The sequence below is a fragment of the Schistocerca piceifrons genome, chromosome X (genome assembly GCF_021461385.2).
Source record: "Schistocerca piceifrons isolate TAMUIC-IGC-003096 chromosome X, iqSchPice1.1, whole genome shotgun sequence".
Taxonomy (NCBI): Eukaryota; Metazoa; Arthropoda; class Insecta; order Orthoptera; family Acrididae; genus Schistocerca; species Schistocerca piceifrons.
The window spans coordinates 617,484,344-617,511,456 of record NC_060149.1 but is presented as its reverse complement, the minus strand read 5'-3'; the positions used below and the strand labels follow the sequence as shown (position 1 = coordinate 617,511,456).

The following is a 27,113-nucleotide window of genomic DNA, read 5'->3' as shown; positions in this document are numbered from 1 at the left end:
CCCCCCCCCCCCCCCGGCAAGCAGACAGAGTGAACACTGGCCTTCTTCCCCGACCTTTCCGCCATTTCCCTAAGGGGCCCCATCACCCGCCTAACTTTGGAGCTCCCAATCACTAATAAACCCCTCCCCCCCGTGTGCCTGCTCAGACCTTGCTGAAGGAGCGGCCACATGTCCACTCACAGGCAGAGCGGGCGATGCCACACGGCCAGCCTCCACATTGACTCTCCGCCTCGTGCGCCCTGAACGCCGCTGAACCCGCCACTCCCCTTGGGGAGAGGGTGGCCCAACCGCGCCTGGTACCCGCGAAGATGTCTCAGCAGCAGGGACAGTGGGTGAAGCATGTAACACCTGGGGTGTACCATGCAACGCACCAGACTCCCCACTGCCGCCACACTCCGAGGCAGCAGCCTGAAGACGGTTGACCGTGCCATCAACACGTTCAGCTGTTCGCGAACAGTGGCCAGCTCCTCCTGCGTCCGTACACAGCAGTCACACATCCTATCCATCCTAAGAAATCAATTTACTGTAGAGAGTTAATCAACTTTTAACTAGACTGCTAATTCACTAAAGGCGGCTGATAGTTGACTAAACTGTGGTTACTAGACACTTCTTGTAGAAAACAGTGAAAGTAGCACTAACTTTCTCTGAACTGTATTCAAAACAAACACTAGCACTACTGGCACTATGACTGACTGAAGGGACTCTCTCTGACTGTGTTCAAAACAAACACGAAATCTATGGAACACTATTACTAGCACTCGACAGTTAAAGCTTCCTAAAAGCAAACACACAGAAGAAGAAGTAACAAGTAAGAAAAATACAGTTAATACTTAAATTAACATAGTTCACTGCACAGCAGACGTGACGCAGACGGCAGTTACGACGACACACAATGTGTTCACAGGTATACAGCACACTGTTGTGGCCATGACTGACATTCGCAACATATTGAGAAAATTTCACAGGTGCAACCTGCAGGATTGTCTGCATGTCATTGTCATTGATGTATGTTCAGGCACACATTTTCTCAGTATTTCCATATTTTTCGACCCCTATAACTTCGTACATGTACTCACCATCGGCAGGTATGTAACTGATTAGATCAGCACTTCTCTGTGACTTGTAGAACAGACACCAGAGTGCATTAGTGTTGATCATGTTTACTGTTGCTAATTGGCTCGGTTGGGTATATAATGGGTGTGGACAACATCAGCTGTTGAATGATCGCTGTTAATGATGCAGAGATGCACGCTCGTACGAGACAACAGTATAAGCACCTGACCGAATTTAAAAGTGGCAACATTGTGGGTCTCCAATTGGCCACCTGGTTGAATTGTGCAATATCCATATTTAAGTGGCATTCAGACATGACAGTGCTGTAAGGTTCAGACTGCTTGGGAATGTGAGGGCAGGCATACTGGTGAACCACATCTGACCACTACAGGCAAGAATCACTATATTGTACACCAATCACATTGTAAACACTCATATGTGTGCCCGTTATCCAAGAACAAGTAATGGACTCTCTGCAACATTCTATGTCATCCTGCACCATTGGTCGGAGACTAGCAGCAGCTGGACTATGGAATTGCTGTCCCATGCAAAGGCTGCAGTTGACACCACAGCACAAACGGCTGGAATGGTACCATGATGGGAAGCATGGATTGCTGATGAGTGGAGTTGCAGTGTGATCCGTGTTGAAGTGCAGTTTTGCAGTACTCTGTGTGACCATCATCAGGGAGTATGGGAGCCACCTGGCCAGAGAACCCATGCTTCCTCCAATGTTTTCTAGAGACACAGCAGTGTTACTAATGGCTTTATGGTGTGGGGATCCATCGGGTATGACTTCAGGTTATGGCTGCTGGCTGATAGTGATTGAGGAAACTCTGAGAACACATTGTTACATCACAAAGATCCTGCACCGTCACATTTCCTCTCACATAACAGTAATGTGGTGCCATTTTTGAACAGGACAATGCTCATACAGACATGTCACATGTATCTATGAACCGTCTGCGTGAAGTTGAGGTACTCATGTGGCCAGTAAGATCACTAGATATATCCCCGCTAATGTGTATGGGACCTGCTAGGACATCAAATCTGTCCCAGTGCCAGTATCTAGGTTATCAAGAACCAATACCAATCGTTATGCACCAGTTTGCCTCAGGAGAGAATACAATGCTCTTCTGACACACTTCCAAACCAAATCAGTGCATGCATTCAGGCCAGAAGCGGTGCAATGTAATAGTAAAAAGTGGGCTCATACTGTCAAGTTTTTTGTAAATTTGACTCAATTTTACACTCAGGCAGTGGAATTTTTGCTGATAATAATGAAGCTATCAAGAAACAAATGTATATCTTAATAACTATACTAAACATTTTAACTGTGCAGAGTTGTTTCATTTTTTTTTTTTTAATCAATATACAGTTCTTGCATTCTTTGTCACTAAATCCTTATGCCAGTGGTGATCCTTGGCTTATTGTTAGAGTCTTTTGTTTCAGTTCTGTAATCCCTTTTTGGAAAAATGCTTTCAAATATTAGTGTCACTTCATTACTGAACTAATTTTATTTGCAGTTGGTGTTTTCTTCGTTATATTTAGAGCTCCAATTTACTTCCTTGAAACATGAAATAAAGCCATGACTAGTTATAGCCCTAACAATTTCCCACTAGAGCTCTGCTGATTCTTGTGAACATATATGCTGTTGATTATGAGTCTTTCTCCATACTGGTCAGAGAGTCTGTTTAGAAATTGGCTAACAGATATGTCAGTAATTCTCTTCCATTCTATAAACAAATTATTAGTTAGAATGGTTGGGCATGAAGTTATTTTAGTGAGAAAGTTACAAAAGAAACACAGTTATATCTGGACATCAAATTTTGCAAGTCTGGTGTGCCATTCAAAATTAGAAAATGTATATTGAGTCCACAGGCAGTATCACAATTCTTCTGTGCTTAAACTTGTATGACAGGAGAGAGCCTAACTACTCAACTGCACTGACTTACATTTTTCTACATTTAAAGCTAGCTGCCATTCACCACACCAATTAGAAATTTGTCTGTCATCTTGTATCCCCCTATTTATTCATGTTTTTCATCTTTAGGCTTTTGACTGTGTGAGTCACACCATTCTTTTAAGTAAATTAAAATATTATGGTGTCACTGGTAGTGCTGCAAAGTGGTTTGAGTCATATCTTACTAATAGAAAACAAAGGGTGTCATTACGTAACACTTCAACAATAGGCAATCAGACATCATCTGACTGGGAAGAAATTACATGTGGGTTCCCAAAGGTTCCATACTAGGTCTACTACTTTTTCTTATGTATATTAATGACCTGTCATCTGCAACATTACCAGATGCCAAGTTTTTCTTATTTGCAGATGATACAAACATTGCAATAAATAGTAAATCAAATATAAATTTAGAAAGGGCAGCTAATCAAATTTTTACTGACATTAATAAATGTCATAGCCAATTCACTGTCATTAAACTTTGAAAAGACCCGCTATATGCAGTTCAGAACTTGCAAGAGATTTCCTTCTAGTGTGTGTGTAAAATATGACGACATGGAAATAGAAGAAGCTGAGAGTGTAAAATTCTTGGGATTACAACTTGATGATAAATTCAGTTGGGAGTGACATACTAACGAACTGCGTAAGTGCCTAAACAAGTCTGTGTTTGCAGTGCAAATGATGTCAGACATAGGAGATACAAATATAAAAAAACTGGCATTTTTTGCTTATTTTCACTCCATTATGTCATTTGGTATCACATTTTGGGGTAACCCCACAACCAAGAAAAAATTTTAAGAGTACAGAAGCATATAATGAGAGTAATGTGTTGTGAAAATCCAAGAACATCATGTCGAAACCTATTCAAAGAATTGGGTATACTAACCACAGCTTCTCAGTATATTTATTCCTTAATGAAGTTTGTTGTAGATAATACATCTCTTTTTCCAACTAACTACTTAGTGCACAGTATCAGTACTAGTAATACGAACGATATACATAAAGATTTAAAATCATTTACTCTTGTCCAGAAAGGAGTCCAGTATTGAGCAATGCATATTTTCAATAAGTTATCAGCAAACCATTAAGAGTTTAGTTTCAGACAAGGCACAATTCAAACATAATTTAAAAGAATTTTTGGTGGCCAACTCCTTCTATTCCACCCATGGATTTCTCAACAAGTTCAGTAGACCATTTTAATGAAAATGTATTATACCGGTACTTTAATTTTTGACATTACTTGGTTGTAACAGCCAAGTAACTACCTACTGTGTGAATGATGGATGTACAGAAAACAGATGTAAGTCTTAAGTCTGTACATAGTGGAAGTTTAATTTTAAATCTTGTACATAATTTGAATGTTCTTAACTGAGGTTCATTGAAATGAATAATTTACTTTAATTTTTGACAATACTTGGTTGTAATAGCCAAGTAACTAGCTACTGTGTGAATGATGGATTTAATGAAAGCAGATATAAGTATTAAACCTGTAAATACTAGAAGTTTAATTTTAATTTGTGTACATAATTTTACTGTTTATTGACTGAGGACCATTAAAATTAATGAAAATCAATTTTTTCTAATTACATTTTGTAATGTGTTTATCTGACATGTTCCACACCTAGGAGGATCCCCTCTTTTGTGGGTCTATGGAATGAATAATTAATCTATCTAATCATTAATTTTAAAGAAGGTTTAACTCTATATTGGAAAATTAAATATTAGTATTCTGTTGCATAAGTAGACAGAGTTAGTGTAAGCCATTATTTGCATCAGCTCAAACTTTTTACCTCTCTGTTTATAACCTGCATCTTTAACCAAAGCTGCTAAATTGTGGTGTCTTAATAGCACTTTATTAGCTAATTGTTAGTATTAAAACCAGTTTTATGAGTGGAACTTGGCTAGCAATGCTATATAAAAATGTTCACTTGACAGATCTCTTCGTAGTGTTGTATGGGAAAAGAGTACAAGATACTGGTGATGGCAATCCATCAGTTTAGGTGGCGATTAAGCTTTACAGCACTTTAGCTGCATTTTAAAATAACAGATTTTGTGAAGCTATTTTTCCCATTTAAATAACAACCACCACCACTAACAACAACAACAATAACATAGCACAGCTACACCAAGTGTTCCCTGATCATTGTTATCAACATATAGTACTTTATATCTGGAGAATGTCAGGTTTGCTGACAAATAAATGTGTGAAGGGAAGCCATACAGAAGGAAATGATTGAAGCAATATGCCATATGCTCTTTACTTTGAATGTGGTGTGGGACAAGTAGACGGGAGTGATATTCTTCTTTTTTAACAGTTAAATGGAGAGCAGCACGCTTCGTTACAGGATCATTTAGTAATCACGAAAGTGTTATGGAGATGATAGATAAACTCCAGTGGAAGACTCTGCAGGAGAGACGCTCAGTAGCTCGGTACGGGCTTTTGTTAAAGTTTCGAGAACATACCTTCACCAAAGAGTCAAGCAGTATATTGCTCCCTCCTACGTATATCTCGCGAAGAGACCATGAGGATAAAATCAGAGAGATTAGAGCCTACACAGAAGCATACCGACAATCCTTCTTTCCACGGACAATATGAGACTGGAATAGAAGGGAGAACCGATAGAGGTACTCAGGGTGCCCTCCGCCACACACCGTCAGGTGGCTTGCGGAGTATGGATGTAGATGTAGATGTAGACATAATTTCACTTTCTTTTTCAATGTATTATCATTTATGATTCACTTGTATCTTTTGTGTGTAAATTAAAATTACTCTTTATTTTTTACTTCCAGGTGTCCATTGTGGGAAGCACACCAGCTTCTGGCAGATATTATTCGTAACCTTGAATTTTGTTATAAGACAGTGCCTAGGTGAGGAAGCAATTAATATTTTATTTAATATGATATTCCTTCCTATTAAATATCTAAAACTGCAAAATGAAAGCTAAAACATTAAACTGATAAGATGAAAATACTTACTGAGGCAAGGACAACAATGAAATGTACTAACTGATATGGCGTCTTGGAGGTTTTTCTTTGAGTCTATGAAGTGAGATGGTGCAGTGGTTAGCACACCAGATGTACATTTAGGAAGACCATGGTTCAAATCCACATCCAGCTATCAAGGTGTAAGTTTTACATTATTTCCCTAAATTGCTCCAGACAAATTCCAGGATGGTTCCTTTGATAGAGCATGGCAAATTTCCTTCCCTATACTTGAAACAATGTGAGCTTATTCTCTGTCTCTAATGATATCAAAATTGACCGGGCTGTAAACACTAATCTTCCTTCCTTTTATGAGTTTCTAATGATAAAATGTAAAAGATAAAGGCTTAGGAAGGTGATAAGTGTTTCCAAGTAAGGGCCTACCACCCATTGTTGTGGCCATAGAATAACAGAGCTCATGATTGATTACAGCTTTTGTGTGTGTGTGTGTGTGTGTGTGTGTGTGTGTGTGTGTGTGTTTATTTTTAATCCATACCTTCATCTGAATTTTTCTTGTGTACCAAAGAGTATTCTGAACTCTAATTAGAAACAAATGACAATGGGAAGAATTGTCTTTACTAGGTGGCAGCTGAATGATATAAGCATAGAAAAGATGAATGCTCATAGTCTTTCAGATCCCAGGTTTGTTTCTACCCTGCCTTTGTAGGTGCAATTTGCTCCTTAATTGGTACTTGGTTCCTGTCACCTGTTTGGCCCAGTTCCTTATCCCCCAGCCTCCAAACACACTTTTAATATTGACTGTTTATTTTTTATTTACTTTTATTATTACTTTTTTCAGTTTTTTTTATCATTTCCATCCTCCCATATCCTTCTTATACCCTGTCTATTTTTTTAAAACCCGAAGTTCATGTTATGGCCTTCTCTCCAGTAGTCATACCGAGCAAAGTAGTACATTGGCTAAGACACTGGATGCATATTCAGCTACCAGGACTTGGGCTTTCCGAGATTCCCTAAATTACTTAATGAAAATACAGGGGACATTCCTTTGAAAAGGACATGGCAGATTTCGTTTCCTAATTTGAGATTGTGCTCCACCTGTAGTGATAGTCTTGTTGTCAGGACATTAAAATCTAATCAGCTTTTCTTCCATTAATCTGTTCATCTGTGTTTCATCTACACTTCTTTTGCAGTTGCCTCCTTTTCTGATTTTCGATCTGTCGACTATTCTCTCCAAAGTCTGTAACATTCAAATTTAATCTCTTAAGTGAATATCAGTGTTGATCTTCCTCTCTCGGCTAAGTTCTGAGTGATACAGGTGTGTGTGTGTGTGTGTGTGTGTGTGTGTGTGTGTGTGTGTGTGTGTGTGTGTGTGTGAGATAATAATCTTAACACTCACCAACTGGACCTGGCTTAGTTTAAGTTTCTTTAAGAATTTCATCTTTCCCTAATTTAACCTAATGAATCTTTGTGTAAAACATGCCAGGTTAACTGATTATGTCTGAAGCTCTAAACCTACAAAATATTCCCAATTATCTTAACCAAAATTAATGTAGTGCTTGCATCTTCAGTGTTGTTAATATGTGGGGTACAAGTATGCAAAGAGTATATATGATAGTATGCAATTTTATTTGTGTAAATTTATACATAGCAGAAGTTAAAACTACTGTCTGTCTAGGTCGCTGGCTAGGTAAAAACTGGCTTCGTTACCACAGATAGTCTGCCAGAGCCCTTGCTAAATTTCTGCCACAGTTTTGCCCATTTGCCAGCATGGAAGTGTGTGACACTGAGACTATCGTACTACTACCTCTGCAGGGAGAAACAAACAGTAATTGCCAGCTTATGAAATCACACATGGATCTAGGTGAAATAGTACTCATCGTCCATATCCCATCATCACAGTTTCAACCTCTTCTCTTGATGTCTGGCAGGGGGCAGCATCTGTGTTTTGAGTGTGAGTGTTGCATAGGAGCCCGTGCAATAGTGGGCAGCAGTTCAGCGGTGTCTTTGACACTCGGGTATGCCGGTTTACATCAATTGATGACATAAATTTCTTTCTCTCCTTTACACAAAGTGTCATCATTGCGTCATCCAATTCTCCAACTGCGTAGGGGCGGTGGTAAGGCAGTTCCAAACTTTAAACAATGTTCTTCAGCACTAGAATATGGGTTTTGTCAGGGCCAGGTCTGCGAAAACAAACGTGGCTCGTTAGTTGTGTACAAGCAGATGTTCATCTCAACGCTTCCATCTTCTTAAGTAAATTTGTTACAGATCAGGTGTTATACTAGCAGATGTAGGTGATGGGAAGAAGAATTCACCTGGCTATCACAGAAGCTCAACATGCATGAGTTCTGCCATAGACTCCTGACAGTCCTCCTTCAGCACTCTGTGCAGTTCAAGCAGTAACGTCAGAGTGTGTCCATCCAAGATCCAGTTGCAGAGCATGAAGGGGGCATTCTATTATGCCATTAGAATCTGCATGTTATGGTATTATGCTTCTGAGATTTGTACAACATAATCATCCCATAGTATGGAGTACCTCTGCCACCCATTGGCAATCTTCATTGGATGTTGCATGTTCCAGTTAGCTGAAATGCACTGCCCAGCCGTAAATAAAGGCATGGGTCACACTCTCTGCTGTTTGATCTTGTTGCTGTAAAGCATCTGACACTTCGTGAATCCATCAGTCACTGTCAGGCACTAATGGAAGATGTGAAAAACAGGTAGTAGGATGATGGGATCCACATGCAGGCAGCTGTGTAAAATGTACAGTGGCAGCAAATTTTCCTAGCCTGTTCGTGGTATATCATTTTGCCTTTCTGGCAGGAGAGACATTCCTGGGTCCATGAGTAGCTGTCTTTCTGTGAACCATGCCATACAAAGTGTTGTGTCACTAGTGTCCTCAAAATACCTGATGCTTGGATGACTTAGTCCACATAAGGACTCGAATTCATGGTAGCACAGTGATGCAAGTACATATAGCTGCATCCAGCCAGTGGCTTCATCACAATACATTGCTATATCAATGCCTGGCAGTGACACACGCCACAGCTGAAGGGTCAGTGTTTCTTGCAGCAGGTCCTTCAGTTCTGTGTCATTATTGTATGCTGCTGCCAGCTCTTCAAAATACGTAGGCTGAGACATAGTGCCATCTCTGACCAGTGTGTCAGCAACCACTATTCAGCACCACTGATATGCCATATGTCACCCATAAACAGAGCAATGAAATTCAGATAATTCATTTGGACTGATGGACAGTTGTTCAAGAAGTGTGGAAATGTAAACATTGGCGGTCAGTGCTCAGTGTATACGATTCAGATGTGGCCATCGACCATAAACATAAAATATTGTATGGCCTCATAGACAGCCAGAACTCTGTATAAAATTGTGTCCAAGAGCACTGTCGTTCTGTCAGCTTTTTGGTGGAAAAAACCACAGGATTTCCAGGTGCAGTGGACACGCTGTTGCAAAACCACACCAACACACACACTCACACTCACACAAGAGACTAAAGCATCAGAAGAGATCACCAAATGGACTCTACCCAGTGGGATGTGTGAGCAGTGCAACCCACATGAGACTTAACTGACATATTTTGAATACCTCCTGTAGATGGTTATTCCATGTGAGGGGTGTGAATTCAATTCATTGTGGGGCCAGTTAGGACCACATGTAGTGGCTCCAGGAATTTGGCGATATGAGCTATAAGGTGGTGATACAAGTTTACCATAACTAAGTATCAGTACAGTTCTCACACTGTAGTCAGGACTAAATACAAAACTTATTTCAGTTGTGCCCAAAACACATTAAATAGTATTCAGTAGTACTGCATAGTTTCAAACTGGTGGAAAGCTTCTCAGTAATGATGCTCATGTTCTTCTGGTGAAGATGATGCCACTAGCACATGATGAAGGTAGCAGAAACAGAAATTTAGGCCACTTTCATATGTCATCAGCAAACCTTTGGAAAGTGTGTGCAGCATTGTGGAGGCCATAAGACGTAGAGGAATTCAAATATTCCAAACAATGTTGAGCTAACCATATTTTCAGAGGCTACTGGGATCTGTTAGTAGGCCTAGAAAAGGTCCAGTATCAAAGTTGTATAACCAGAAATGTGACACACAAAATCTCCAATTTCTCACACCAGGTAATGGTTGGAAATCATCTAAGCATTTAGTGCTCTATAATCTACACATACCTCGCAGCCAACAGGCTTCTTTGCCACTGAGTGCAGCAGTTATGTCCACATGTCTTCCGGCAGCTGTGCTGTGCCCACCTGAACCATTGCATCAAATTTCGCTTTGGCAATCTGGAGTTTGACAGGACTAAGACAGCATGCTTGATAGGAGACACGGTGGCCTGGCTGTAGTCTCTATATGGTGTGCTGTAGAGTAGCATGAAGTGGGAAGTGGGGGGAGGGCAAAGTTGGTGTGACATGTCCACTAAATGTATAAATGACAGAAATTCTGTTAGGAGGTGTAAGATATGAGGCAGTATTGTGGTGAAATGCACTGTCAGATCCCTGTAATGAAGTAGCTGACCAGTTGTTAGTACCGAAGTTGTTCAGTCCAAGATGCAGCTATGATGCATGTGAGGTATGAGGTCATAAAAAGACAGAAAACCCAGATCTACAATGGGGCAGGTGACATAAGTGACTATAAAGTGCCACTTGAAAGCTCACCATAAACCAGGTTCAGATTTAATGGCTACATCTCCACAAGCCACCATAAGCTGCACAGTAGAGGGTACCTTGTACTGTTAATAGTGATTCCCTTTCCTCTTCCACTCACAGAAGGAGCAATGGAAAAAACAACTGTCTATATGCCTCTGTATGAGCTGTGATTTCTCTTGTCTTTGCACTCTTCAAGCAAAATATACATTAGTGCACTAAAATTGTCATTCTGCAGTAAGCTGCAAATGTCAGTTCTGTAAATTTTCTCATTAGTGTTTACCAAAAAAAATGTATTCTTTCCTCCAGGGACTCACATTTAAGTTTACAGAGCAATTCCATAATACTAGTGTGTTGATCAAACCCACCAGTAATGATTCTAAAAGCATACTTCTGAATAGCTTCAGTGTCTTTCTTTAATCTGACATAGTTGGGATCCCATCACTTGAGCACAACTCAAGAATTGGTCACACTAGTGTTCTACTTGCAGTTTCTTTTATAGATCAGAATTGTCTCAGTAAAATCACATCAACCATTTGGCTGCGCTGCTACCGACCTTACGTGGTATTCTCATTACATGCAGGAGGCGGCTACATGGGTAACAGGGACCGTATGGTGTGGACTAAGTGGTTTTTTAGGTTAGAATGTCTCGGAGAAACACAAAAAGGGCTTCAGTCCCAAAGGGTGTGGACTGAACACAGGAAGAATGTAGATCTAGGAGCCATTGATATAACAGTTTTAAATTTTCGTAGCTGTGTTGGGAAAGTATCAGAGCTCCAAGTGCTAATAGAAAGCACTGATGCTCAAACTGTTATAGGCACTGAAAGCAGGATATAAGTTCAGCTGAAATTTTTGCAGAGGACCTAATGGTGTTCAGACAGTATAGACTAAACACAGATGGCGGTGGTGTATTTGTTGCTGTTTACCGACCTCCCAACTCAGATGATGCAATTGCCAAAAGGTTTAAAGAAAACTTGAGTCTAATTTCAAACACATACCCGACTCATACAATTATAATTGGTAGTGACTCCAATTTACCCTCGATATATCGGCAATAATACATGTTTAAATCAAGAGGTACGCATAAAACATCATCCGAAATTGAGCTAAGTTCATTCTTTGAAAATTATTTCAAGCAGTTAACTCACGAGTCCACTCGAATGGTAAATGGTTATGAAAAAACGTTTGACCTCTTAGCAACAAATAATCCTGAGCTAATAATGAGCATCAAAATGGATACAGGGATTAGAGAACACAGGGTTGTCATAGAGAGATTGAATGCCATAACTCTCAAATCCTCCAAAAATAAACAAAAAATATACATATTCAAAAAAGCAGATAAAAATTTGCTTGATGCTTTCCTGAGAGACAATCTGTACTCCTTCCAAATTAACAATGTAAGTGCTTGACAGATGTGGCCTGAATTCAAAGAAATAGTATCAACAGTAACTGAGAGATTGATATCAAATAACTTAACAAATGACGAAGCTGATCCCCCGTGGTACACAAAGTGGGTCAGAACACTGTTGCAGAAACAACGAAAAAGCATGCTAAATTTAAACGAATTCAAAATCCCCAAGATTGATGATCTTTTACAGAAGCTCAAAATTTTGCGTGGACTTCAATGTGAGATGCATACAGTAGTTTCCACAAAGAAGAAAATCCAAAGAGATTCTGCTTGTATATAAAGTGTGCTAGTGGCGAGACACAACCAATGCCTTCTCTGTGTGATAGCAATGGAAATACAATCAATGACAGTGCTGCTAAAGCAGAGTTCCTAAACACAGCCTTTCGACCTTCCTTCGCCAAAGAAGATGAAGTAAATATTCCAGAATTCGAATAAAGAACAGCTGCCAACACGAATAATTTTGAAGTAGATATCCTTGGATTGTTGTATACATGGATGAACCCTGGAGATACTAAAAGGTATCAGATAGATTATATAATGGTAAGACAGAGATTTAGGAACCAGGTTTTAAATTGTAAGACATTTCCAGGGGCAGATGTGGACTCTGACCACAATCTATTGGTTATGACCTGTAGATTAAAACTGAAGAAACTGCAAAAAGGTCGGAATTTAAGGAGATGGGACCTGGATAAACTAAAAGAACCAGAGGTTGTACAGAGATTCAGGGAGAGCATAAGGGAGCAATTGACAGGAATGGGGGAAATAAATACAGTAGAAGAAGAATGGGTAGCTTTGAGGGATGAAGTAGTGAAGGCAGCAGAGGATCAAGTAGGTAAAAAGACGAGGGCTAGTAGAAATCCTTGGGTAACAGAAGAAATATTGAATTTGATTGATGCAAGGAGAAAATATAAAAATGCAGTAAGTGAAACAGGCAAAAAGGAATACAAACGTCTCAAAAATGAGATCGACAGGAAGTGCAAAATGGCTAAGCAGGGATGGCTAGAGGACAAATGTAAGGATGTAGAGGCCTATCTCACTAGGGGTAAGATAGATACCGCCTACAGGAAAATTAAAGAGACCTTTGGAGAAAGGAGAAACACTTGTATGAATATCAAGAGCTCAGATGGAAACCCAGTTTTAAGCAAAGAAGGGAAAGCAGAAAGGTGGAAGGAGTATATAGAGGGTCTATACAAGGGCGATGTACTTGAGGACAATATTATGGAAATGGAAGAGGATGTAGATGAAGATGAAATGGGGGATACGATACTGCGTGAAGAGTTTGACAGTGCACTGAAAGACCTGAGTCGAAACAAGGCCCCCGGAGTAGACAATATTCCATTGGAACTACTGACGGCCGTGGGAGAGCCAGTCCTGACAAAACTCTACCATCTGGTGAGCAAGATGTATGAAACAGGCGAAATACCCTCAGACTTCAAGAAGAATATAATAATTCCAATCCCAAAGAAAGCAGGTGTTGACAGATGTGAAAATTACCGAACTATCAGCTTAATAAGTCACAGCTGCAAAATACTAACACGAATTCTTTACAGACGAATGGAAAAACTAGTAGAAGCCAACCTCGGGGAAGATCAGTTTGGATTCCGTAGAAACACTGGAACACGTGAGGCAATACTGACCTTACGACTTATCTTAGAAGAAAGATTAAGGAAAGGCAAACCTACGTTTCTAGCATTTGTAGACTTAGAGAAAGCTTTTGACAATGTTGACTGGAATACTCTCTTTCAAACTCTAAAGGTGGCAGGGGTAAAATACAGGGAGCGAAAGGCTATTTACAATTTGTACAGAAACCAGATGGCAGTTATAAGAGTCGAGGGACATGAAAGGGAAGCAGTTGTTGGGAAGGGAGTAAGACAGGGTTGTAGCCTCTCCCCGATGTTGTTCAATCTGTATATTGAGCAAGCAGTAAAGGAAACAAAAGAAAAATTCGGAGTAGGTATTAAAATTCATGGAGAAGAAATAAAAACTTTGAGGTTCGCCGATGACATTGTAATTCTGTCAGAGACAGCAAAGGACTTGGAAGAGCAGTTGAATGGAATGGACAGTGTCTTGAAAGGAGGATATAAGATGAACATAAACAAAAGCAAAACAAGGATAATGGAATGTAGTCTAATTAAGTCGGGTGATGCTGAGGGAATTAGATTAGGAAATGTGGCACTTAAAGTAGTAAAAGGGTTTTGCTATTTGGGGAGCAAAATAACTGATGATGGTCAAAGTAGAGAGGATATAAAATGTAGGCTGGCAATGGCAAGGAAAGCGTTTCTGAAGAAGAGAAATTTGTTAACATCCAGTATTGATTTAAGTGTCAGGAAGTCATTTCTGAAAGTATTCGTATGGAGTGTAGCCATGTATGGAAGTGAAACATGGACGATAAATAGTTTGGACAAGAAGAGAATAGAAGCTTTCGAAATGTGGTGCTACAGAAGAATGCTGAAGATTAGATGGGTAGATCACATAACTAATGAGGAAGTATTGAATAGGATTGGGGAGAAGAGAAGTTTGTGGCACAACTTGACCAGAAGAAGGGATCGGTTGGTAGGACATGTTCTGAGGCATCAAGGGATCACCAATTTAGTATTGGAGGGCAGCGTGGAGGGTAAAAATCGTAGAGGGAGACCAAGAGATGAATACACTAAGCAGATTCAGAAGGATGTAGGTTGCAGTAGGTACTGGGAGATGAAAAAGCTTGCACAGGATAGAGTAGCATGGAGAGCTGCATCAAACCAGTCTCAGGACTGAAGACCACAACAACAACATCCTTGGATTAGTAAAGCAACTTAAATCACTTAATAAAAGCAAGCCTTCAAGTCCAGACTGTATACCAATCAGGATCCTTTCATATTAAGCTGATGAAATAGCTCAATACTTAACGATCATATACAACTGCTTGCTCAATGAAAGGTCTGTACCCAAAGACTGGAAAGTTGCACAGGTCACATCAATATTCAAGAAAGGCAATAGGAGTAATGTCGATATGCAGCATAATTTTCGATCATATACTGTGTTCGAACATTATGAATTACCTCGATGAGAATGGTCTGTTGACATACAGTCAACATGGATTTAGAAAACATCGTTCTTGTGAAACACAACGAACTCTGTACTCACACGAAGTGCTGACTGCTGTTGACAGGGATTTCAGATTGATTGTGTATTTCTAGATTTCCAGAAGACTTTTGACACTGTACCTCACAAGCAGCTTGTAATCAGATTGCGTGCTTATGGAATATCATCTCAGTTATGCGTTTGGGATTGGGATTTCCAGTCAGAGAGGTCACAGTTCGCAGTAATTGATGAGAAAGTCATCAAGTGAAACAGAAGTGATTTCTGTCATTACCAAAGGTAGTTTTATAGGCCCACTGCTGTTCCTTAGCTATATAAATGATTTAGGAGACAATCTGAGCAACCATCTTAGGTCGTTTGCAGAGGATGCTGTCATTTATCACCTAGTAAATCAACAGAAGATAAATAAAATCACAAAATTATTCAGAAATGATATCTACACACATCAAAAACAGTTTTTCATCACCCCAGTTCACAGAACTCCTGAAGATAGACGTTGACTGTGGATATTGTATCACAGCACAGTCTCTTTGACTATTCAGAGATGGAGCTAAACCCACCCAGATATGTAAAGAACCATGTATGAGCAGCACCTATTAGACAGAGGGGATCCAACAGCCGATCAATTCCAGTCATTCCACCAGGAAGGAGGTAAATGGCTTGTGTTGCATGTAGTTCAACCATGCCTAGACAGTCAATACTGCGGTTCGATCATGTCCGAATTGTTACTTTTTGTCAGGAAGGGCTCTCAACAAGGGAAGTGTCTAGGCATCTCAGAGTGAACCAAAGCAATATTGTTCAGATGTGGAGGAGATACAGAGAGACAGGAACTGTCGATGACATGCCTCCCAAGGGCTACTAGTGAAGTGGATGACCGCTACCTAAGGATTATGGCTCAGAGGAACCCTGACAACATCGCCACCATGTTGAATGATGCTTTTCGTGCAGCCACAGGACATTGTGTTATGACTCATACTATGTGCAATAGGCTGCATGATGCGCAACTTCGTTCCCATTGTCCATGGCGAGGTCCATCTTTACAACCATGACACCATGCAGTGCAGTATAGATCGGCCCAACAACATGCCGAATTGACTGCTCAAAATTGGCGTCACGTTCTCTTCACCAATGAGTGTCGCATATGCCTTCAACCAGACAATCATTGTTGACGTATTTGGAGGCAACCCACTCAGGATGAATGCCTTAGACACACTGTCCAGTGAGTGCAACAAGGTGGAGGTTCCTTACTTTTTTGAGGTGGCATTATGTGGGGCCAACATACATCGCTGGTGGTCATGGAAGGTGCCGTAACGGCTGTATGATACGTGAATGCCATCCTCCGACCAATAGTGCAACCATATCAGCAGCATATTCGTGAGGCTTTCATCTTCATGGATGACAATTCATGCCCACATCTTGCACATTTTGTGAATGACTCCTTCAGGTTAATGACATCGCTTGACTGGAGTGGCCAGCATGTTCTCCCGACATGAACCCTATCAAACGTGCCTGGGATAGATTGAAAAGGGCTGTTTATGGATTACGTGACCCACCGACCACTCTGAGGGATCTATGCCGAATCACCATTGAGAAGTGGAACAATCTGGACCAACAGTGCTGTGATGAACTTGTGGATAGTATGCCGCAAAAAAAAAATTCGCATGCATCAATGCAAGAGAATGTGCTACTGGGTATTAGAGGCACCAGTGTGTACAGCAATCTGGACCACTGCCTCTGAAGGTCTCGCTGTATGGTGATATGACATGCAGTGTGTGGTTTTTGTGAGCAATAAAAAGGATGGAAATGATGTTTATTTTGATCTCTATTCGTTTTCTGTACAGGTTCTGGAACTCTTGGAACAAAGGTGGTGCAAAACTTTTTTGATGTGTGTATATGGTGCAAAAATTGGCAATTGTCCCTAAATAATGAAAAGTGTGAAGTCATCCACATGAGTGGTAAAAGGAATCCGCTAGACTTCAGTCACATGGTAAATCAATCAAATCTAAAGGCCATTAATTCAACTAAATGCCTAGGAATTACAATAAAGAACAACTTAACTTGGAAAGAACACACAGAAAATGTTGTGGGGGGGACAAACCAAAGACTGCATTTTATTGTCAGAACACTTAAAAGATGCAACAAATCTCCTAAAGAGACTGCCTATACTATACTTGTTTGTCCTCTTTTGGAGTACTGCTGTGCTGTGTTGGATCCTTATCAGATACGATTAATGGAGTACATTGAGAAAAGAGCAGCATGTTTTGTATTATCGAGAAATAGGGGAGGGGAGTTCATGGACATTATATAGGATTTGGGATGGACATCATTCAAACAAAGCTATTTCCCACCATGACGGGATCTTCTCACAAAATTTCAATCACCAACTTTCACCTCTGAATGCAAAAATATTTTTCTGATGCTGACCTACTTAGGGAGAAACCATCATCATAATAAAATAAGGGAAATCAAAGCTCACATGGAAAGATATAGGTGTTTGTTTTTTCCATGCACTGTTTGAGAGTGGAATAATATAGAATTATTGTGAAGGAGGTTCAATGAACCCTCTGCCAGGCACTTAAGTATGGTTTGCAGAGTATCCATGTGGATGTCAATGTAGAGATGTACATGTATCACTTTGTAGCATTATGCCTAAGCACATTACTAATACTGTATTCAAACATAACAGGTTGGTCTTCGTACTCATCTGCATTAACTTATATTATTCTACATTGAGAGCAAGCTGTCATTCTCCTCACCAAATAGAAATTCTATGTCATCCTGTATCCTCCTACAGTCACTCAATGACACACATTCCCCAGTCAGAGGTTGCTATTAGGAATCTACTTGAGATCAAACTAGGTGCATAGACTCAGCTGCCATGAGAGAGCAGTGTGAAAACACATACATCGGAGTCACTGCCAACTGCAGCATGGTCACCATTAGGCATCATGGTTGTTGGACAAATTGCTGTTGCTGGCAGGCTCACTCTTTGGCTACATGAGGCTGCCACTTGTGTTTCTACATCTACATCGATAATTTGCAAACCACCGTAAGGTGTGTGTGGTGGAGGGTACCCTGCACAACTACTTGTCATTTCCTTTCCTGCTCCACTCCCAAATAGAGTGATGGAAAAACGACGGTCTATATGCCTTCATATGAGCTCTAGTTTTTTATCTTGTCTTCAAGGTCTTTACTTGCAATGTATGTTGGTGGCAGTAGAATCATTTGGTAGTCAGCTTCAAATACCGGTTCCCTAAATTTTCTCAATAATGTTTCTCAAAAAGAATGATGCCTTCCCTCCAGGGATTACCATTTGAGTTCCTGAAGCATCTCCATAACATTTACATGTTGTTTGAACCAACCAGTAACAAATCTAGCAGCCTGCCTCTGAATTTTCTCGATGTCTTCCTTCAATCTGGTCTGGTACAGATCGCAAACACTCGAGCAATAGTCAAGAATAGATCACTCCAGCATCCTATATGCGGTCTCCTTTACAGGTGAATCACTCTTTCCTCAAATTCTCCCAGTAAACCAAAGTTGACCATTCACCTTCCCTACCACAGTTCTCATATGCTCATTCCTCCTCATATCGCTTTGCAATGTTATGCCCAGATATTTAAACAACTTGACTGTGTCAAGCAGGACACTAGTAATACTGTATCCAAACATTGCAGATCTGATCTTCCTACTCAGCCACATTAACCCACATTTTTCCACGTTTAGGACTAAGCTGCCATTCATCACACCAACTGAAAATTTTGTGTAAGTTGTCTTGTATCTTTCTACAGTCACTCAACTTCAACACCTAACCACATTCCATAACACCATCAGGAAACAACTGCAGATTGCTACCCACCATGTCTGCTAAATCATTCATGTGTATAGAGCACAACAGCACTCCTGTCACACTTCCCTGGGGTACTCCTGACAATACCCTTGTCTTTGATAATTACTCGCCGTCGAGGATAACATACGGGGTTCTATTGTTTAAGAAGTCTTCAAGGCACTCGCATATGTGAGAACTTATTCCATATCCTTGTACCTTCAGTAACAGCCTGCAATGGGGTATCGTGTCAAATGCTTTCCGGAAATCTAGAGATATGTAATCTGCCTGTAGTCCTTCATCCATAGTTCGCAATATATCGTGTGAGAAAAGTGCTAGCTGAGTTCTGCACGAGCAATGCTTTCTAAAACCATGCGTATAAAGTTCTCAGTTTCAAGAAAGTTTATTATGTTTGAACTGAAAGTATGTTCAAGGATTCTGCAGCAAACAGAAGTTAGGGATATTGGTCTGTAATTTTGCGGCTGTTTTTTTCCTCCTTTGTTATATACTGGAGTCACTTGCACTTTTTTCTAGTCGCTTGGGACTTTGTGCTGGTAAGAGATTCACGATAAATACAAGCTAGGTAAGGGGTCAATTTGTTAGATCGAACTGGGATTTCATCCAGACCTGGTGATTTATTTGCTTTAAAATGTTTCAAATGTTTCTCTATGCCTGGTAGGCTTATTACAATGTGAGAAAAGAGCAGGCGATGTAAAGTTCCTTATTCCCCAGACTTTGTGCCACAGTTTCCTGGTTTAAATTTGATACCTCTCCACAGCATCTCATGGAGTGAGGGCATGTGAAACTGGTTATCATGATCTGTCCATCATGTCTAATGGTCCCCTTGGTGCTATTCGAGAGGAATTGGCTATGGGCTGGCGCTGGGCTTCACCGTCTCCCTTCTATCATCATGTGTAGTCCATATGGGAGTCTGTCCTATGGTCAAATAGTGGTATGTTTATACGATTCTCCTGTGTGAACTAACCAGGTTCATGATGATCTGGACTCGAGAGCTTTGTCTTGAAATAATCTGTAGTTAAAACATTTCCTACAGTTTGGCATAGGTGAGGATCATGCACTCCACAATCTGTGAAACCCCCTTACCTGGGGTTTTGGGTGGATTTGTCCTTTACATGCTCCAAAAGCCTCACTCTGGCATGTGAACTCATCGAGGTGTGATGTTAAGTTCTCTGTTCTGTCATAATATGAGATGCTGCACCTGGTAAACACCTGTGGAGCAGCAACTTCTGAAGTACTGTCCATGGTCTCTGAATGCATGTTCAACTCCAGTTCATGCATTATTGACAATAAGGAGTGATGTGTTTCTGGTAACCATGACATCCATATGGGGCCCAGGAATATGTCAGGTGGTCCTGACATACTGAGGTGATGCAGTTGAGTGTGAGAGTTGTGTGTTAAGTGTCTTTGTTGAATGTTAGTGATTATAATTTATAGCCATGTTCGTGTTTTAAAATGATGATGTTAGAAGGGAGAGGGTGAAACCCAGTGCCAGCCCATAGCCAACTCCTCTCGAATAGCACCAAGGGGACCATTAGATGTGATCAATGGATCATGAAAGTCTGGTGAATAAGGAACTTTACATCGCCTTCTCTTCTCTCACTGTCGGCCAAATGCCTCATTGAAAATTTCTTCCACCACCAGGATTCGAATTTGCTTAGCTTCAAGATGAGCACCAAACAGCACAGCTGTGTGTTAGTAAACTTTGACACAGAGGCAGCTTAGCTCGGTACTGTTAACAAATTAAGGTTTATTTAGATTGTTAATTTCCAGCAGATACTAGTCGGGTGTCAGTTAGCATTATATCACATGTCTTTCAAAGTAAGATACATTGTGCATTGTTACTAACAAGGATAAAATCAGTTCTACTAATGAAAAAAAAAGTTTTCTTCATTTCAAAGTTTAGCTTAATTTTTATGATAGGTTCTGTTATCATTTTATATTTCAGAGCTTTCTCAGATGAAGCTAATCTTCAGGCCTTGGATGATTTCTTCGCACTGTTCTTCATGCGCATTCTCACCGGTGACAAGTGGCCAGCTGAGAGAGCTTCCCCAATGTTGCAGGATGAAAATCCATGCATGATTTCAGCAAAATTTGAAGAACTGCTTACTGTAGCACATTGGTTGACGGTGCCTCATCATATACAGGTCATTGCAATAGGTGTTAATTGTGCTTTTCATTGCCAGCATTTTTAGTTTGCTTGTTAAATAAATACATGTAAAAATATGTTAGTTAATTGTTAGTTCATTGTAAACCTTACAGCTTATAACTTCCAGGTGGATTGAAAAGTGTAAAACGTGTATCAGTAGGCTGATGCCAGTGAGTAGTAATTCACTCTCGTGCAATATGTTAAAGTATACATTGTGCTATTTTTTGGAGATTGACCATTATAAAAACCTGCAGCCAAGATTGTGAGATGTAAGCTACCAAACATTAGTAGGCCATGGTATGTCTTTTTGCTTGGAACCAGCAATGTTATACAGTTATGGTGGTATCTTTTCTTGTATTCAAAATACAATGATAAAGTTAAGAGAATCATCTGTAAGTAGCAACTTAATTTTTCATTTGTTGGCACAAGATTTGTTTTCATAATTTTCATAAGCATCATCAATGGGTGTGTATAATTTTAGTGAAAAAAGGTAAACTGTTAAAGTTGTGATAATATCATTGTAGAGACAAATTGTCAGGAAGTGCCATTCTTCTTCAAGAGGGGCTACTGCAATGTCTTTGTGCCAGGAGCAGCACATTTCTGTGTGGGTTAACTCCAGAGCAATCTGTCATTTATTTTCAAGTATTTTTTTCAAAGTAATGCAGCAACACTGAGATTGCAAGGTACATCCTCATCACAGCCTTAAACATTTTTTGGGGACAAAACTTTTCTCTTTTTTTGGATTTTGCCTCTTTAAGATGTGTCATATCATGTACATTATAAGAATTTGCAAAAATTATGTTTGTAATCATCAGTACTGAAGATTAGTCTGGGATGAAACTTCCGTAGACAAGAATAACACTGATTATTAAGATCTTCATGAATCCTTATTTAAACTATTTCATTTTTACTTTCCAGTATTTTTTAAACAGTAATGATAAAATTAATTCATAAAATCAGGAATGAAGAAATCGATTGAGTTTTGGTGACATAAAGCATAGTAAATGCAGTGGTGGCTCTTAATTGTATTTCTATCAACATAGCTTCTCAAATAGTTTCTGACAATCATTTGACGCTGTGCATTGCAGTGCTTTCCTTCAGCCATTTCTTAGTTCAGTTAAGACACCATCAACATGCTTAACCATATATGGTGGATTAGTCAATTTAACAAACAATTACCAACCACAGAAGATATCTTAAACTGTGCTCTTCATATTATGTTATGAAGGTAACTTTCACGTTACCAAATTTTAGTCTGCACACATTGTTTCTCATCAACATCTTTACAAGGCTTCAATTTTTTAAGTTTGTAATATTTCCATTGAAGAATGCTGTAGTTATGATTATTCATTTTTTGGCATTAGCACTGGTCAAATTACCTAGCACAATTTAATGACATGTAAAGTCTATAGATATATAGAGAATGCAATTTTCGGCATCTTTACAATATGATGTATCTTTTAGACAGGTGATGGTAAACTAGTTTTTCTGTACTATAGGCTTTGCAAAATAGAGCAACATGCAACGTGACCCTTCTACTGAAATTTTTGTTAGTGTGAGTATTGGAAATTGATAAATACGTGGCCCCTTCATCCTGTGCAGTCAGTTTTTTTTTTTAGAAGAATTCAATAGATGGTGAAAATAGTTGCAGATGTTTCAAAAAAAGTTGATGAAGTTCAGCTGGAATCAGTCTTTCTGTTTTTTGCAGTTATGTTGTATATCAGCATTTTATCATCTGCTGTAGATATTTTACTCACCAGGGAGTAAGAAGTAGTGACCCTTCTGGTCAGTCAAGTAGAAGATATTTTTGAGTCAAGAGATAATCTGTGATCATTCTGAATGAGCTCATCACAGATTTTGTAGTAATATTTCTTAAGCACATTATTTCATAATTATTTAATAGAATCACCTATAGTTTTGTAATACCTGTTTTGTGCATCCCAACTGCGATTTTTGACACAAAACCACAATGAACATAAAGAGGCAGATTACAGCCATACATCCTGCATCTTTTGCACAACCATTTTCATTTTTACTCATATAGTAACTACAAACATTTTACATGTGTGATACATTGGTCCACATTCTTTAAGAAAATCAAATTTGTGACCTGTTGGTAGTGTGCACTGGTTGTTAATACCTAAACTTACTGAAGGCCCAATGAATGCACAAGTTCTTCTGGTTTACACACTCATTATCCCTATTTGTGCTTGGTTGTATTCTATTTACAAAGCTAGTTCTTTAATGTTTAATTTATGAAGTAAATTATTCTGACTTAATAATTGTACACGAATCAGATACTCAGTAATATCAATACATGGCCTCAGTCAGTGATGTATTTGAAATAAATAGTCTGTAAAAATGGCAACTACAGATGAAACATTGTGATAGATTATAACTGTGAATTGGACCTGGACTTGAATGTGGAATCTTATGTTTTGTGAGCAATTCTCTTACTGACTGAGCAATCCAGACATGTCTCCTGGCCTGCTTTTACAGCTTCAGTTCTGCCATTAAGTCTCTCCTACTTTCTGAACATCACAGAATCTCTTCTTCATACTATTTCTTCACAATATCCTTTCTTCCACGAGTTCTACTCCAACAAGGTATGCAGACAAGTGTGTATGAAGTGTGGAAAGTAGCAGATATATATATCCTGGGGGAACTGAAGCTTTGATGATGGCTCCTGAGTTGTATTTGAATAGTTCAGTCAGTAAGAGTATTGCCCACAAATCACGAGGATCTATCTTAGAGTCCCAGACCGTGACACAGTTTTAATCTGTCAGGAAGTTTCTGAAGTGAAAATTCATTTTGAATCCTGTTAATTATTAGTGAAGTCCTCCACATGAATACTAAAAACAACCATTAAATTTCAGTTATTCAATAAATCGCACTGATTTAAAGATTGTCAATTTAACTAAATACCTAGGGATTATAATTACAACCAACTTAAATTGGAACCATCATGTAAAATATGTTGTAGGGGAAGGCTAAACAATTACTGTGTTTTATTAACCCTCGAGCAGCCGCGCCTGTGTATAAAGTGTGCCAACCAAAAATAAAATGATTTTGTGCGGTTCCATTTTTGTTTCACTACTGCAAACCTATACCTATTCCTTCAGTATTGCTTCAAGTAACACAGTGATAAATTGTGTTGTCGTACGTTCAAGGGAGCAGCAGTAATATAAAATACAAAGAGAGCTTGGCGAGAAAAAATTTGATCAGTTAAAAAAAAAGTGACCCCAGTTACAAACTAGCAACATAATCCCACATTGAGACAGTTGTCTACAAGATAATTTGTGATTGAATAAGCAGCTGACTGAGATCTGATGCAACTGCACTGCTTAATGCTTTGAATATGTCATTTCTGTCTCTTTAACACCTGTTCTTGGCAACAGAGAGTCATAGTGAAAATTTATTTCATTATTGTTTAATAAAACAGTAGTTTAGCTCATATTATGTAAGTTTATTTTCTCCCCGTTTAAATGAACCAAGATTAAACTGTTATTTTGATCATACTTGACTTACCTTATTAACATAAGAAAACCTATTTTTTTTTTTTTTTTATGTGTACAAAGTGCGCCGCGCGCCCGCTCATGTTATGAAAAATGGAGCGCCCGCTTGAGGGTTAACAGAACGCTGAGATAATGCAACGTATCTACTAAGGATACTGCCTACACTATGTTTGTATGTCCTCTTCTGTAGTATTGCTGCATGGTATGGGTTCTTCACCTGATAGGATTGTTGGAAGACATTGAAAAAGTTCTAGGAAGGGCAGCTTGTTTTGTGCTATTGTGAAATAGGGGGAGAGTGTCACAGATACAATACATGGGTTGGGGTGCCAATCATTAAAATAAATGCCTTTGTTTTTGTTTCGATGAGAACTTTTCTCAAAATTTCAATCACCAACTTTCTCCTCTGATTGCAAAAATATTTTGTTGGCTCCCACCTACCTTGTGAGAAAAAATTGTCATAATAAAAATAAGAGAAATCAGAACTTGCACAGAATGATTTAGGTGTTCATTTCTCCACAGTCTATTCAAGAGTGAAGTAGAAACAACTTCAAAGTGGTTCTGTGAACCCTCTGCCAAACACTTACATGTGAGCTCCAGAGTGGTCACGTTGATGTAGACATAGATGCTGACATAACCTGAAAGGCATATTTATTTTCATAAAAGGCACTCATTCTTCTTCTAAGGGTAGTAACAGGCAAGAGTCAGCTAAGTCTGTCTTAGAATACAACTGTCCCTCTGGTAACTTTGCCAGAAGCTCTTCTGGACATGAGATAGGGAAAATATGTACGTTAGATTGAGCATTGATAGATGCTTTAAAAACACAAGAAATCCAAACTGTGCTGTTAGGCTTTTAATTAAAACCAAAGGTGCCAGTCAATGGCTAGACACCATTGTTATTATTTTAACAAACACAAATTGTGCTGTTAGGCTTTTAATCAAAATGAAGGGTAGGATGTTAGGAAGAATTCCACCAACAGCTGGTAAAATTGTTGTTTATTAAAACACAACTGGTTTCGTGTAGCCTACATTGTGAAAAGAAAAAAACAGTGTCACCATGCGTTAAAAGATTGTAGGCATACCCATTGTTCCTAATCAAAATTTATTATTCTGGGAATATTGTTGATGCTGTGGCAAGCGAAAGGTAATGAAGATGTGCTCCATTTGTTTACGACAAACTGCTGATAGGTGAAACTTGCAGTTACAGAGCCATGTTTTAAAATTTGCCTACATCACAAAAGAAAAAATTTTAAAGCGGCCAGGTTGGTGATAAAAAATTGTCGCTGCTAACACAATTAGTCACAGCACTGTGCAAATTACTGTGTGGAATGTATCGTGCGGCATTGTCTTACCGGTGTAACAGCAAGGCAACCCAGTGTTGGGCAAAGTAAAAGTAGCCTGAATGAATTACAGAGAAAGACTAACTGGCTGGCAGAACAAAAGCTATCGATGTGGACAGTGTACATCATACACCCATGACTAGGAGCACTGGGCCGCTACCTTCACAAGCAAGAATAATACAAAATTGCATTATGTATTAGAACCTAAACGTACAAACAGTCAAAATTATCCAAAATGCTATGGTGCTTTAATTGTAATAGGTTATCAAACGTAAACTGTGCATTTTCTTTTTCTTACCTCTAAAAATTTCTACTTCCTGAAATATATTCAAAATATGTTTTCTTTTTTCTTTTTATGAAGTATTTTTAAATTTTTTGAAGGGCTCATAATGTTGTGCCCGTCTTTGCACAAGTGTGTTGTTAATGCAAATTGGGGATTATTTAAGTTAAGATGTTCCTGAAATCATATTTGAAATGACCTACCGGTTTGCCCTATATGTTTCTTAGGGCAATCATTGCATGTAATACAGTATACACCCACTTCATTATATTTATTTACCACATCTTTTTCCTTGTGCCTGAGTTTTCTACCTAGATACAAAAAAGTAAAATATACTGGAATGATGTTTTTAGGTCTCATATATATCTTAATTTTTTTGGTTATTGCACCCAGGTACAGTATTCTACACAAAAAAAAAAAAAAAACAGGTACAATATTCTACAAAAAAAAAAAAAAAAAGAGCATTCCTTCGTCTGCTTGACTGGTCTAAGTGTTATAAAATCTGCCTGTAATCCACTATGGGAAGGAAGAATTTTCTTTTTTAGTATACTTCTATTAACTGTATTAACAAATTCTGGACTGTAAATCCTTTGATACAGTATATACTGGATAACCTCATATTCGGCCATTTCAGCTTTGCTAGTAAGGGCCACATCATATATATCGTTTAACATGGCTCTGAATGTGGCAGATTTATATTTCACTAGGTGACTTGACTGCCTATATATAACAAGATCTGTTGTGGTTGGCTTTTGGTAAATATTGAAGCCTATATTTCCATATTTTATGATCACTTGTCAGTGCACTGGCCAATAAACTGGATCTGTTGGTTCAATCTATTTAAATCCCAGAGAAACTGTTCGCTTTCAGCGTTATTACCA

At 39.1% G+C, this 27,113-nt stretch overlaps 1 protein-coding gene across 2 annotated transcripts in view; it reads left to right on the top strand.

Moving 5' to 3' along the window:
• Positions 1–27,113, top strand: part of LOC124722959 (protein inturned) — a 254,525-nt gene that overhangs the window by 81,749 nt on the left and 145,663 nt on the right. For both annotated transcript variants that reach the window (XM_047248129.1, XM_047248128.1), the window contains exons 9-10: positions 5,804–5,881; positions 20,900–21,098. In XM_047248129.1, the coding sequence (XP_047104085.1) occupies positions 5,804–5,881; positions 20,900–21,098 (277 nt within the window). The remainder of the gene's footprint in view (positions 1–5,803; positions 5,882–20,899; positions 21,099–27,113) is intronic.